The sequence below is a fragment of the Nycticebus coucang genome, chromosome 8 (genome assembly GCF_027406575.1).
Source record: "Nycticebus coucang isolate mNycCou1 chromosome 8, mNycCou1.pri, whole genome shotgun sequence".
Taxonomy (NCBI): domain Eukaryota; kingdom Metazoa; phylum Chordata; class Mammalia; order Primates; family Lorisidae; genus Nycticebus; species Nycticebus coucang.
Genome location: NC_069787.1, coordinates 134286189 through 134301875, shown reverse-complemented (window position 1 = coordinate 134301875; position 15687 = coordinate 134286189). Strand labels below are relative to the sequence as shown.

General features: G+C 40.0%; 1 protein-coding gene across 14 annotated transcripts in view; it reads left to right on the top strand.

Moving 5' to 3' along the window:
• The window catches only part of MECOM (MDS1 and EVI1 complex locus), a 599591-nt gene extending 584153 nt beyond the window's left edge, over positions 1-15438 (top strand). For all 14 annotated transcript variants that reach the window (XM_053599758.1, XM_053599756.1, XM_053599768.1 and 11 more), the window contains 5 exons: positions 1277-1446; positions 3524-3668; positions 7280-7516; positions 10140-10323; positions 13907-15438. In XM_053599758.1, coding sequence (XP_053455733.1) covers positions 1277-1446; positions 3524-3668; positions 7280-7516; positions 10140-10323; positions 13907-14041 — 871 coding nt within the window. In that variant the 3' untranslated portion in view covers positions 14042-15438. The remainder of the gene's footprint in view (positions 1-1276; positions 1447-3523; positions 3669-7279; positions 7517-10139; positions 10324-13906) is intronic.
• Positions 15439-15687: the final 249 nt, after the last annotated feature.

The window sequence follows — 15687 nt, the reverse complement described above, 5'->3', positions numbered from 1 at the left end:
GAAACAAGGTAGTAAGACCTGGGGCTCTTAACATTTTTATAGTTTCCTTTTATGAAAAAAGGAAAACTCGAACATGAGTAATAGTTTTTTATCGTATGGAAAACAGAAATAATGAACCGACCAACAAGAAGTGCTTTCCTGAAAAACTAACTTGCTTCCTAAAAGTTTGCTACAGACTGTTTTTAAAAATAGAAATGGAAAATTGTGGGAAATAGGAAAAGGTGAAGTTAATGAAGACCTTTGTTTTCATCCTAAAAGGAGAATTTAATGGCATTATCAATTGCTTTGGTAACAGTTTAAAGGTTAGTAGAGCAAAGGATTTGGGAAATCCAAATCTCTATAGGTTATGAAAATTAGTTTATTTGGTATCAGACTGAACTATTCATATTGTCTCAGCATTTTTTTTTTTTTTCAGTTTTTGGCCAGGGCCGGGTTTGAACCCACCACCTCTGGTACATGGGGCCGGTGCCCTACTCCTTTGAGCCCCAGGCACCGCCCTCAGCTTTTTTTTTTTCTATTGTTGAGTGTTCACTGAGGGTGCAGAGAACCAGGTTACGCTGATTGCATTTGTTACGTGAGGTGTCTCTTATAATTGTGTCCTGCCTCCAAGAGTGTGTCACACACCATGACCCTCTACCTCCCCCCTCCTTCCCTCTCTCCATTTTATTTATTTATTTGCAGTTTTTGGCTGGGGCTGGGTTTGAACCCGCCACCTCCAGCATATGGGGCCAGCGCCCTACCCTTTTGAGCCACAGGCACCGCCCCCCCTCCACTTTTAAAAGTTTAGAATATTTATTGCTGTTTTGAGAGGGATAATAGAATTTTCTTTAAGGTCAGCAACTGAGATAGTGAATTCACCAAGAAATTAGTTAATCAGACTGAATTTTTGAATTAAAAAGTGATATTTTTACTTTATTTGAACCATATATGAATTTCTCTCACATTTGTTTACAGGGGATTTAATTGTATTTTCATAAGCAAAAGATAAAACAACCCTACTATTTCTTAGTGTGCTTAACTATGTGAAGTTTATTTGAAATATTGGAAGTGATTACCCTAATAAGTTGGGAGCAATCTAGGCACCAATATTTTATTACAGTTTTATGTAAAGTGATGAAAATCGTGAAAGCAATCAGAGTCTATTAGAATTAAAACGTAGCTGTTTGGGAAGTATTCTTGCCTGTGCCTTTAATTTAAAATGTTTTATAGGTGATGATTTTTATCTGAGAAATATCTTTTAATTCGCTTGCAAATATTTTCTCTGCTTTTTTTTCAGATGCAAATACTGTGACCGGTCCTTCAGCATTTCCTCCAACTTGCAGAGGCACGTTCGGAACATTCACAACAAGGAGAAGCCATTTAAGTGTCACTTGTGCGACAGGTGCTTCGGTCAGCAGACCAATCTGGACAGACACCTAAAGAAACACGAGAACGGGAACATGTCTGGTGAGTCGTCAGCTGTGTTAGGAGGAGACGGTGATGGAAATTTCATGGTCTGAAAGATAATTGTGATCTATCATTCCACCCTGACACCAAAATCAGATCCCACTGTGAGAATTCGCAGCAGTTTTCCTCTGAGATTTCTGATTTTGTGAATAATATGGTTATTGGCAGATGAGCACAACTCGATGGGCTTACTTGGACTATCCTCTCACCTTCCCAGACCCACCTCAATGGGCAGTTTTAATTAAACAAAAAGAACCATGGCCCAAGCCCCCAGAAGACCTGTGGATCAAGATTTCTTAAATTGTAGAGAGCAATCTTCCCACCTGTGGACACACAAAATGTAGTCCTTAAAGATGGCAGGATTTCTGGAGGTGCAGCCTCAGTACACCCTGCTGAGAACATTTATCTAGAAGCCACATCTGCTTTGCAGAACCCTGCAGTTCAGAGAACCTCTCCAGATAACATTTTCAGGAGTAGGGCTATGAGGCTGTTGATATGATCAGAGGAACCCATAGCAAGTGATAGTGGTGCTTTATTTTTGCCATAAATTCTGATATGAAATTAAGTTAAAAGTAACTGGCAAAAAACAGCCTTCCCTTAACTTGGACCTGCCAGCACATATTTAGCAGAAAGGATGGTAGGTTTTCTTGTCTTTGGCTTCTAATGGTTACATAATAAGCATTAACTAACACTTGCAGCTGGCATGTGTGTGCAGGGCAAACCCGTCAGCCACAGCTGCTTCTAGAGAATAAAGGAAATGAGTTGAGAGTGAGGGAAGGGGGTGAGCCTGGAGTTCAGGAAAAGAGATGTTAAGAATGGAAAATAGAAAGTTGGATTTATATAAACCAGTGATTTTAAGAAAATTATTTCATTATTAGTCTTTCCTCCACAATAAAGGCACATTGTTTATCATCTCGAATGGCTACTATTTAAAACACACTGCTCCTTTGTTCCAAAGCCAAAAATCTAGTGATCACGGTTTTAAAATATTAGATTTTAGGCACGAAATCTAATCCGGTGTATAAAACTGGCAATATTCTAACTTTGCACTTTGCGTACCCTTAAACATCCAACTATAATCTTTTCTCCAAAGTTATTTCAGGAAAAAAAATAAAAGTGTAACATCAAGGTTGAATGCTTACTTCTTGACTGAGATTATAACTTCTAAGTGAACAGGGTGTTCTAGTCTCTTGTTCTGTCTATTGTGTTGTAGAGACGATGTTAGACAGATAGTCTGTGGGTAAGATAATAAACAGGAAGCTAATGTTGGTGTAAATTTCAACTTCTTATAAAATGGCTAAAATTGTATAAGTTTGTGTTACCTTCCAACAGTCCTTGTTGTGACATGGAAACATTTTTATTCAAATAATGAAGATTGACAAACTACAGATAAGCTTTAAGCTCGGCTATAAGAAACTGGCACTCGGTCCTGGACGCAGTAAATAAGCACTTGTTTTTGCTGCTGTTGTTAAAGAATGTGGCAAAATAAATACCGAAGACACACTGAAAATTCTGTATTCTGGCTGGGTGGCTTAGTCCCGGGGGCAGGTGTGGCACAGTATTTGGTACCCGTGAGTCAGACATTACGATTCTATTGCCCTCCTGATACTGTACCACACCTGCCCCTGGGACTAACCCACTCAGCCAGAATATGGAATTTTCAGTGTGTCTTCAGTATTTATTTTGTAACATTCTTTAACACAGCAGCAAAAAAAAAAAAGTTTATTTACTGCATCCAGGACTGTCAGTTTCTTAAGCCGAGCTTAAGGTTTGTCTATAGTTTGTAAATCTTCACTATGCGAATGAAGATGTTTCCATGTCACAATGAAGGTAGGGGAAGCTGGTGAAGACATCCTTGAGAGAGCATTCCGAATAATTTCAGGGGTTCCTACTGTTATTACGGGTGTGTGTATATGGCGCACTGGGGAGACTTTGACCTCCTGGAGTAACTATGATTAATATTTAGAAGAGTTTGTTGTAAGACGCAACACAGATCAGAGTCCTCAGGAAGGAGTTTCCCAATAAATTGTTAGCTGAATAATCACCTTTGACATAAAAGGCTTTCTGCTCCTCACAGGCACGGCAACATCGTCACCTCATTCTGAGCTGGAAAGCGCGGGTGCGATGCTGGATGATAAGGAAGACGCTTACTTCACAGAGATTCGGAATTTCATTGGGAACAGCAACCACCGCAGCCAGTCTCCCCGGGACGCAGAGGAGAGGTGAAGCCGGGCTTTTTGCTTTCTAAACTCTGTGACCTCTGAAACGAATGTTTGCAAATGCATTTGCTGTGTGCACTTTGGTGGCACCGCTGACACCTGCCCGGGGCTGCTGCATATTTACTGCACGTGGAAATACCGTGTGCTCTTGCGGGCATTTATTTGCGTGCATTAGTTAGTTTGATTCTCATGGCAACCTTATAGACAGCCACTGATTTTATCAGTGAAGAAATGGAGATATTGCAGGTGAAATAACTTGAAAGGTCATGTAGATAATTAATGGAGTCCAACCAGAACTATGACTCAACCACTGTGCTCTCCTGATAGCTAAATGGGAAAGTTTATCAGATTCACACGAGGAAAAGCGAAAGCCACATGGGGACTCAGCTAGATCTCTAATCAATAACAGTTACTATTACACATATAGCATATGTTTTATATCTCTCTATATAGAGAGAGAGATAATAAATACCTATTATCTACGATTACCTTTATACATATAGCATATGTTTTATATCTAAATAAATAGAGATAATAAATATCTATTAATTATCTACAGTTACTATTACCCATATAGCCTATGTTTTATATATGTATATATATATATAGAGAGAGATAATAAATACCTATTATATTAACTACAATTACCTTTATACATATAGCATATGTTTTATATCTATATATATAGAGAGATAATAAATATCTATTATCTACGGTTACTATTATACATATAGCCTATATTTTATCTATATATATAGAGAGGTAAAAATATCTATTATATTATCTATGGTTACTAGTACACATACAGCATATTTATATATATAAACTAGATACTGTGTGACTGTCTCTCAGTCTCTGCCTCTGGGCCTCTATCTACACATCTGTATATACTTATATATGAAATACCCATTGAGTGTCAGTCGATGCCTTTCCCATATAACTGTTTGAGACGTCTTAATTAGGATCTTACTTTATGTCCTCATAAGTAGGTGGTCCTTTAATTCTGTTTGTTTCAGTGGGAATGCTCACCTTGCTTTTACTAACCTGGCTTGCTTTTATCACGATCAACATCATACATAAATGGGTGAATTAGTAAAGACAAACTCTTAATCCTGTTGATGATGATAATTAACATCTACCTAATATTTTGCATTGCATGTGAAGTTAATGCAATATTATTTCATCAAAACTATTGGATTTCATTTTTCTTATCTGTAAGTTACAATTAATTATCTGAGAACTTTTTACTGAGAACTAGGCTTTTCTGAATAGATCTGTCTGGTAACCTGTTAAATTAGGATGCTGCGTCGTAAATTTTAATGAAACATGAAATTAGTAATAAAAGTTCCATTACTTCTCATCACACAACTTTGCTATTCCTCATACAGGTATTACTTGGGTCAGTGTCCTTAAGTTTTGATGTGATTAAAAGTCAAAGTTAATCATTTTAGTTCCTCCATTAAGGCAAACTTCAAATGCACATTTTTTTTTTTTTTGCCAAAATAACATAAAAACGTATGACTACTTCTGTTCTTCAGCTGGTATAAAAACATATCTATAGAAGAAAGGATAGAAGGATGCGTCCTGGCCTCTAAGAAGTCTGATAATCACAGCATCGTGCAGCTGGATTTGCATCTCCCTTTCCCTGCACACTGGTGGGAGTGAGAGGGAGGATGGTCAGAAGGACGGAGTTGTAAGGACGGCAGGAAACAGTCACAGTCTTACATTTTGATAATTATTTAATAACGCAAATAAGAAATAATGAGCGCACAGCACCATTTGGGTTCTGAGATGCTCATTTAGATATTCTCTCCTTTAATTGGAGATTTGTGAGCCTGGGTAGCTGCAACATCTGGCTTCAACATGTCTGAACAGGGCAGAAGTGAGAAGGCTGAGTCATCTAACTTTCCCCTGAACTCCTATCAGGCTACTTTTGATGAATAATTTATCTCCTATAAATTGTCACATTTGAAAGCAATAATTAACAGATAGGTTCTCTTAATTATGTTGACTTTTTGTTACTCTTGGTTTTCGTCCATGTATTCTTTTGTTCTTTTACTTTTTCTTACATTTTTTAAAAAATAAGAATGCCAATCTATTCATGCAAGTAAGTTGGCAGTGTATTTGGAAACTAATAATTTATGTCTGTGAAAAACATGTTTTCATCATTCTCTGATAAAAGAGGTTAAGAGATTGGTCATATGAAAAGCTTAATAACGATACGTGTGTGACTCTAGTCAGATGGATTTTTACCGTGTGTGTCCATCACATCCAAGATTGGTTTATTTTTTTTTTTTTAGCCAGGGGAAATCTGAATCTTAAATTATACTCGTTGTTGGCCATGTGGGAGAATGATGGAAGTGCATTGTTGATCCCCGATCTTCTGTAATTTGAAAAGTAGTTACATTGAATGTAAAAGCTGAACATTACTGTTTAAACGTCTCCAGGGTTTTTCGCTTTAGTACGTGGGTGAGGGAGCAGGGTTGCTGGAGAGGCTGGAGCTGCTGAGTTTCAGAACACCGGGACCCCTGGGATGGTTTGATCCCTCACAGGCTTTCTGAGCGTGTCAAGTACTGTAACTCCTCTGATCATGTATCTCTAAAAGGAGGAGGTTTAGAAGACATGCTGCAATTCAAAACCTAGGTAGGGATTGTGTAATTTAATTTAAAGCTCTAAATTGTGCAATGAGACTCGAATTCTACATACACGTATTTTAGAGTTCATTTTAAAGCTGAGCACTTATCCCGTTTTCCCAAATGCACTCCAATGTATTAAATGGGAATTCCTATGTAATTCATCTCATTTTTTAAATCCAAATCTAAAATCATGTTACAATCCTTGCAGCTGTAAACAAAAATATGACAAATGACTTTTTAGAACATTGTATTCTTTGGCATCATTATAGCAGACATACTTGCTAAACCAACTTCAAAACATATTTGTACAATTACATCTCTAGATCATTTCCCATTCCAGGGTCCCCCTGGGATTCAGAATATCAAAACGAACTTGAAAACAGCATCAATAAATGAGAGCTCAGTCACTTCCAAGGCTGGGTAGAGTGTGACGGATGTCACCTAGTGACAGTCAACACCAGCTGGTCCTTTGCAGCCTCTTTAACCTTGACAGTGGCTTCTAGACTCACGTTACACATGGGCATCGAAGCTGGTGCCAGTGCTGCTCAGGGGAGTGAGTTTTCCAGAAATCCATTCTTTTAAATGGTGGGTACATTATGCAGAGAAAATGTGTATGTGCTTTTTAAAATATTTTATTTACACACACACACACACACACACACACACAGCAGTATCATGAATCAAGCAGAACCTGACAGGAAACAGGAGACTGAGATTGTTTTCCCAGGTCTGCCAGAGGCTCCATTTATGATCTGAATAATATCCAGTTATTTTTTTCGTCATCTTCTCATTTGTGAAATTACGATATTTCCCCACATTTGCCACAAGCAGAAACAATAAAGATTTCCTATGTGAGTGCTGAAAATCTAAACTGTCATGTTTATAAATCTTTCCTATCATGTTAGGAAGACATGACAGGGAATATAAGTTTAAAAATGAAACCAATAATTGAACTTCTGTGAATGCTTTATCTGAAAGAATGAATGGCCGACACTTTAAGGACGAGAAGGCCTTGGTGACCAGTCAAAGTTCAGACTTGCTGGACGATGAGGAAGGCGAAGATGAAGTGTTGCTCGATGAGGAGGAGGAGGACAGTGATCTGACTGGAAAAGCAGGGAAGGAGCCGGTGACGAGTGGTCTGCACAGAGGAGGCCCGGAGGACGACTACGAGGAGGCCAGCAGCCTGGAGAGGGGCTGCAAGACGCCCCCTGGGAGGTGAGCGCCTGGTGTCTGGGAAACCGGCAGGCTTAGAGCAGTAAGCAGTTTGTGAATAATAAATAATAGCAATTAAGTTGGAATTAGCACAGTATGCTCAGTAATCAGATTTTTGTTTTTTATTGTTGGGGATTCATTGAGGGTACAAGAAACCAGGTTACACTGATTGCATTTGCTAGGTAAAGTCCCTCTTACAATTGTGTCTTGCCCCCAAAAGTTGTGTCACACACCAAGACCCCACCCCCTCCCTCCTTCCCTCTCTCTCTGCTCTACCCACCCCCCACCCCTCACCATGTACTAGGTCATTAATTGTCCTCATATCAAAATTGAGTACACAGGATTCATGCTTCTCCATTCTTGTGATGCTTTACTAAGAATAATGTCTTCCACTTCCATCCAGGTTAATACAAAGGGTGTAAAGTCTCCATCTTTTTTAATGGCTGAATAGTATTCCATGGTATCCATTCCTGGCTTGGTGGGCATTTAGGCTGTTTCCACATTTTGGCGATTATAAGTTGAGCTGCGATAAACACAGGACAAGTGTCCTTATGATAAAAGGATTTTTTTCCTTCTGGGTAGATGCCCAGTAATGGGATTGCAGGATCAAACGAGAGGTCTAGGTTGAGTTCTTTGAGGGTTCTCCATAACCCTCAAAGGGTTAGTATTAGTTTGTGGTCCCTCCAGCAGTGTAAAAGTGTTCCCCTCTCTCCACATCCACGCCAGCATCTGCAGTTTTGAGATTTTCTGATGTGGGCCATTCTCGCTGGGGTTAGATGGTATCTCAGGGTGGTTTTGATTTGCATTTCTCTAATAATTAGGGATGATGAGCATTTTTTCATATATTTGCTAGCCATTTATCTTTAGAGAAGGTTCTATTCTTGTCTCTTTCTCATTGACATATGGGATTGTTGTTTTTTTTTTTTATGTGGATTGAGTTCTCTGTAGATTCTAGTTATTCAGCTTTTGTCTGATACAAAACATGCAAATATCCTTTCCCGTTGTGTAGGTTTCTCTAAGCCTTGGTTGTTGTCTCCTTAGCTGTACAGAAGCTTTTCAGTTTAATGAAGTCCCATTTGTTTATTTTTGTTGTTGTTGCAATTGCCATGGCAGTCTTCTTCATAAAGTCTTTCCCCAGGCCGATATCTTCCAGTGTTTTTCCTATGCTTTCTTTGAGGATTTTTATTGTTTTATACCTTAAATTTAAGTCCTTTATCCATTTTCAATCAATTTTTGTGAGTGGAGAAAGGTGTGGGTTCAGTTTCAGTCTTATACATGTGGATATCCAGTTCTCCCAGCACCATTTATTGAATAGGGAGTCTTTCCCCCAAGGTATGTTCTTGTTTGGTTTATCGAAGATTAGGTGGTTGTAAGATGTCAGTTTCATTTCCTGGTTTTCTATTCGATTCCAAATGTCTATGTCTCTATTTTTGTGCCAGTACCATGCTGTCTTGACCACTATAGCTTTGTAGTACAACCTAAAATCTGGTATGCGGATGCCCCCAGCTTTGTTTTTATTATTAAGAACTGCCTTAGCTATAAGGGTTTTTTTTTCTGGTTCCATACAAAACGAAGAATCATTTTTTCCAAGTCTTGAAAGTACCATGTTGGTATTTTAATAGGGATGGCATTGAATCTGTAATTGCTTTGGGAAGTATAGATAGTAATCAGTTTTAAATAGATGAAACTCAGGTAGCCCCAAGCACACAGACACACTGGTGTTCCTGAAGCTTTCATTTACTGAGGTAGAGAGGAAAAATGAAAATTACGTAAGTATATAATCATTTATTTTTAGACTGTGCCTATAAAACTCAAAGAAAAGTAAGAATTTCAATATTATCTAATTTATTCAATATTTGGAGCAATCAGCCAATATTATTGAGATAAATTTCAATTCATTAGCATGTATAATCTACATAGATGGTGAATTTCTAAATGGAAAAATTAAATAGTTAAATCAATGGGAATAAACTACTTTCATGAAGATAATAGGTGTTGATGAAATATTAGAACTAGCTTTACTTTAAACTGGAAATTATAGAAGTACGAATTCTGTCTCCTCACACTGCAAATGAGTCATTGACTTAACTCTATCTCAAATACATGCTTGACTATATATATATATATATATATATATATATATATAGTTATTTTTTTGAGACACAGTCTCAATCGGTTGCCCAGCTACAGTGCACTGATGTCATAATAGCTCTCTGCAGCCTCACAGTAGTTCTGGGCTCAAGCAGTCCTCCTGCCTCAGCCTCCCAGGTAGCTGGGACTACAGGAGACCACGCACCTGGCTAACGTTTCTGTTTTTGATGGAGACGGTGTCTCGCTCTTAGGCTGGTTTTGAACTCCTGACCTCAAGCAATCCACTTGCCTTGGCTTCCCAGAGTGCTAAGATTATAGGCATTATGGGCCATTGTGCCCATCTGAGAAACATATTTTTATTATATGATAGTTAATATTTTTAAGAACCCCGTAATTGACACATGCTCCTCAACACTGCAAATACAATATGAAGCTGGTCAGTTACGTAAGATGGATTCAAATGGAAATGCATCGATTAGATTACGGACTGAAAAAGGGAAAAACCAAAACCGTGCTTTTCATTGGTTCATTTTAGGTATAAAGAGGAAGAATATAAAACTGGACTTTCTGCTCTAGATCATATAAGGCACTTCACAGATAGCCTCAAAATGGGGAAAATGGAAGATAATCAGTACGCCGAGGCCGAGCTCTCTTCTTTCAGCGCTTCCCACGTGCCCGAGGACCTCAAGCAGCCACTGCACAGAAAATCCAAGTCACAGGTGCGTGCTTCCCTGCAGCACAGCACGGCAGGGACTGTGTTCATGAGGACGCATGTTTCCTTCCAGTACCAAAAGCAGATAGTCTGCCTTTGAAGTACTGTAGAATCCAAACCGGTTCAGACACTTTACTCAAAACCTTCATTTCTTTACTGTCTATGACCAGATTCAAACAGTTAGCAATGGTGACAATCAACGCGCTGCATTCTGCTAGAGGCTTCTGTGACAGACCTGTCTACAATAACCTTTCCTTTGCAATCCCCTTATTTCTATGTAGTCCATAATGTCTGTTCACAAATGTTCGCATATTGCCTCAGAATTCTTTTCTGTCTATTCGTTTTGCCAGCATGATTATATTTTAAGAGTTTTGGAAAATGAATTCCACTTTTCAGCCCCTAACTATATTTTCTGCATTGGGAATTAACAAGTCATCTAATTTTGGTCAGTGCCTGTGGCTCAAAGGAGTAGGGCACTGGCCCCATATGCTGGAGATGGCAGGTTCAAACCCCGCCCCTGCCAAAAACTGAAAAAAAAAAAAAAAAGTCATCTAATTTTGGAATTTAGGGACAAATTGAAGATGGGCAGTGAAATTAGTGGCCAGAGGCCTGCACCGACTTAGGTCTGGACGAGAAGCTTGTCAGTTTTTATTGCAGGAATAAAAGAGTCAATTAAATTGACACCCAAGTTCCCTGGGTTCTGTAGCATTCTGTCAGGCGACTAAAAGCAAATTCATTTAAGGACTCGAATTATCACTTGAAAGAATCTGAGCTCTTTTATTACAAAATAAAAGGAGTCATCCTTTATCCTTTCTTGTTCAACATCCACACTCAGATTATATATTCAGGTTAATTTTTGAAAAAGAAACTTCCAATGACAGTTCTTCATTCTCTTCCAAAGTGACCATATTTATTAGTTGTTTTGGCCTGTTTGATCCACTAACCTTTTTTCAGGTGGCCGGACACATCACACAATGTGATCAGACTGGGTCACACAATTGGAGATGGTTTCCTATTTGAGATGCCCTGGGCTGGTCGTAACAGCACATGTAAAACTATCTCAGTGAAGGTGGGGAGAGCACCATGTCAATGGAATAGTATCTAATGTCATCCAATTTAGGAAAAACTCTAAAATACTATGTATGATAATGGGCAAAATGAGCATTCTGTCTGAATGGAAGTCGAGGCGTCAGCTTGCACTCAGCCCCCAGCCTGCCCCCTGGTTCTGTTTCCTCCTGGGAGAGGGATGGGAGGGTAGCTGGGATCCCTTTCTGTTCTATGATTCAGTGGGGATAAAAATGGAATTTTCAGTTTTTGACATTAAAAGTAAACTAGCCAGAGAAGACAATTTCAGTTTCACTTAGAGACCTTCACAAGAGGTGGCTAGTATTTTTTAAAATTTTAATGGCCCATCCTTCCTTCCTTGTTGATCAGAGATAACTGGGGGATTGGGGGTGGGGTGGGGGTCCAGGTTTTCTCTTTTTAAATATCTTTTAATGATTCCACAAAAATACTTTTCATTATAAAGATGCAATTCTTTAAAACTCCAGAAACTATCAGACGTAGTAGGAGAGAAAAGGGGCCTGAGAACTTAGAGGTAAGGAACGTGATGTGTCTCAGGGACCAGCCCCTGCCCAGCCAGCCTGACAGCTGGCACTTTGAGAAGTCCTGACATGTGGCAGTGCTGGCTCCTATTTTTCTTAGCATTTGATCACATCATATATGCTAGTTTGAAGACGGTCAGCCTTTCAGCAAACTCACTTTATTTCGTGAGACAATTCATTCATTCAGTGGCTACTACCTGCCAGTTACGTGCTGGGCAATGACCTTTGTGTATGGAACGTGTGTTTCCTTTGATTACTGGAAGGTAGGGATTCTATATTTGCTATTTCCTTAAATTGATGGCTCAGATGCTTTACTCAAAACATTTATATATTTATTTACCTGGTTTTTATACTGACTGAATCCAAAATAGCCAACTGATAAAAACAGTGGCTTCCTTTGACATGGGATTTCCTCTGAAAAAATCCTATCCTACAAAAATTACTTTGATGATGGTAGGTACTGTTTATGTCAGGCACACAGAGCTAAGCACTTTGTGTTAACTTCGTGCCGTGGATTCCTCCTCGGGAGGCAGGTATTGTCACTACTCTCCCCATTTACATGAGGAAAACAAAGCTTCAAAGGGTAAGGAACTGCCCAAGGCTGCACAGCTAAGTAAGTAGAGGCAGAATTCAGGATCCCAGAATTCTGTGTTCCCTTCCATCTTTCCAAATATTCGAATGAGTTTTGTTAAAACTATTTCAGCCTTTTCTTTAACGTATCTCTAAAAGTTGGTACATAACCAGAATAAATAATTGTAGGCTCAGTGCTCACTTAAGCCATGTTTGGAAGATAAGGACTCCTGTTATTCCCTTGATTCCCTCAGACCTTGCACAGGTCTGAGGCTACCTGGCTTAGAGTAGCTGCTTAAGAAATAGATGCTAAATGGGTTGTGAGATTTTTGCAGAGGTCCAGAAGGCAAATTGCATGCATAAAAGTCAAATGTGTGCGTTCAGGGCAGTGACCCAGCAAATCGGAATCAGCCTGCAAGGGCACATTTTCTAACTGAATGCCATGATTACGGGAGAAACCGCAGGCTGGCCACATGTCTCAGCATGACTCCCAGAGATGAAATCCTGCCTAACGACCGAGGCATTTTGTCTTTGTTTACAGACAGTGGAATGTCTCTGGCAGGACTTTCCTGACCTCCACTGCAGCAGCATTTTGACAAGCAAGTTTAGCGGTGGATGAGACCGACAATAGCAAAGCAACAGTGAAAAGTTCACTCGCAAGTCAGGACCAAACATTTTATTTGAATATTTTACTTGGCAGTAAACGGGGATTCTCTGAACAGTTGTTTAGAATTTGACGTGATCACAGGGAAGAAAGAACATTTCCTCACGGAGCACCTCCACGCACCTTCTGCTGAACACAGAGGGTGGGAACCTTGCTGGGCCATGTGTTTTGTTTTAGTTTTTGGTAGAGCTGATTTAATCCACTGCGACTCTCAAGGTCTTTGGTGGCAGCAGGGAATGTAGCCAGAGGGGAGCTGGAGAAAGGGCATGGATTAAAAGTTGGGCAGAAATACTTGTTAGTGGAGTGACTTTGGGCAGGTCACTTCACCTTCAGTGCTTTTTGTTGTAAAGGGCAGATTCATTTGTGTTTTGAGCGCCTTCCTCTGCTAGGCCACGTTCTGCCAGGCAGGTCTGTCTCCTAATACTGCTTGGAGTTTCAGTCCTCAGCACACAGTAAGGGTTTGGGGAACTGAACCCGTTTAGTGGAGAAGTGATGGCATTTATGTGTAGGCAGGGGAACGACTCATGTTCCTCAGTGGAAGCGTTATGGATATTTTAGGTAGGATAATTAGATGCTTTATTCTGTAGAATGTGGCACTTTTGTGGCCCATAGACATTGAAGACCAGTGGTACTCCCATTGCACATGTCCCCACTCAGAGTCCCAGCCCTTCCCGACACTTGTTAGCAATATTCTTGGAATTAAAAGTCATGTTTTCAGGCCCTGTGTACTGAACCTCTCCTCTCTGCCCCAGGCGTACGCTATGATGTTGTCCCTGGCGGACAAGGAGCCCCTCCACCCCGCATCACACAGCTCTCCCACCGTGTGGCACAGCATGGCACGGGCTGCAGCGGAATCCAGCGCCATCCAGTCCATCAGCCACGTATGACCTTCCCAAGGCCAGCCAGAGCGGGACCAAGTCCAGCAGCGTGTGGCTCTTTCCCGGGGACTCTGTACAAGACTGCTGAGCAGAATGCCTTACAACCCTGAAGGGTCACTCGTCTGGTCTGGCGACCTTAAACTGAGTGATTAAATAAGAGAAAGAAAGAAAAGAAAGAAAAACTATTTATTCTTGATATTTTGTTTTGCACAGCGAAGGCAGCTGCTGACTTCTGGAAGATCAATCAGTGGGACTCAAAGTGACTTGATAAAAATGAAAACCTTGCTGGGCGGAGGCGTCTTCCAGTTTACCCTGCCAAGGGTGTGGGTGTGAGGGGGCAGCTGGGATGGCAGCATTGATATGAATGAATACTCCATATAAACTGAAGTCTTTTTTGTACAAGATCACCTGACATGATTGGGAACAGTTGCTTTTGATTACAGATTTAATTCTTTGTTAAGGTTTCATGTAATTTAACCCTTTGAAGAAGGGAGTAACTGGATGAGGTGCACAGTCAATTATTGTAGAAGCTGATAACAGGGAAGACTTGTTCCCCATTAACTTTTTTGCCTTCTTAAGTACATTATTTAAAACTAGGGAGAAAAAGTATGTGTAAATTGTGAACTCGGATGTCCACGCTCAGAGAGGTTAAGTCAGTGAAGGGACCTGTCTGTCACCAGTACCGCTGTACCACTAATAACGTGTTTGCCAAATCCTTGTAATAACATCTTAATTTTAGACAATCATTTCACTGTTTTTTAATGTTTAATTTTTTTGCGTCGTGTGTATCATGTATTTATTTGTGGCAAACGATTGTTTGTTGATGAAAATACTATAGCACTGTCCCAGTCCGCCACTGCTTCCCGACGTCTGAGGCACCCCTCTCTCTGACTTCAAGGACCAAGGTGACTGATTCGACCTGCGTAGGGGAGTGCCGGATGCTGTTTGGCTTTTCTTAACATTCCTTGTTTTGTTGTTTTGTTTTCCTTCTTAATGAACTAAATACGAATAGATGCAACTTAGTTTTTATAATACTGAAATCGATTCGATTGTATAAACGATTATAATTTCTTTCATGAAGGCATGATTCTTCTGATTAAAAACTGCACCCCACATTTTATGCTGGTCGTCTGCAAGCTCGTGCGATGTTATGTTCATGTTAATCCTATCTGTAAAATGAAGTGTCCCCGACCTTATGTTAAAAGAGAGAAGTACGTAACAGACTATATTCAGTTATTTTGCCCTTTATTGAGGAACCAGATTTGTTTTCCTTTTGTTTGTAATCTCATTTTGGAATAACCGGCAAGTCAAGGTACTTTCTTCAAATGCTTTGTACAGTGTAAACTGTTATGCCTTTCAGCGCATTACTATGGGAAGAGCAACTAAAAAATAAAGACTTACAAAAATGATTGTTTTCTCCACGGGTGGTGTTTTCCCTTCTCATGCAATTTCACTTTCCCCTTTGGATCCAATGATTTAAAGATACGATGCCAGGAACCTTGACACCCTGACAGGCACGTGGACTCTGGAGCCTGTGTGTGGTTTTGAATTGACATAAGTGATTGTCTGTGGCCGGGACTGGGTCCTGCCCTTTGTTTTAAACTTTCTCCATGTGGTGCACGGTGACCCAGTCCTGGTGTCAGTCTGGGTCCACA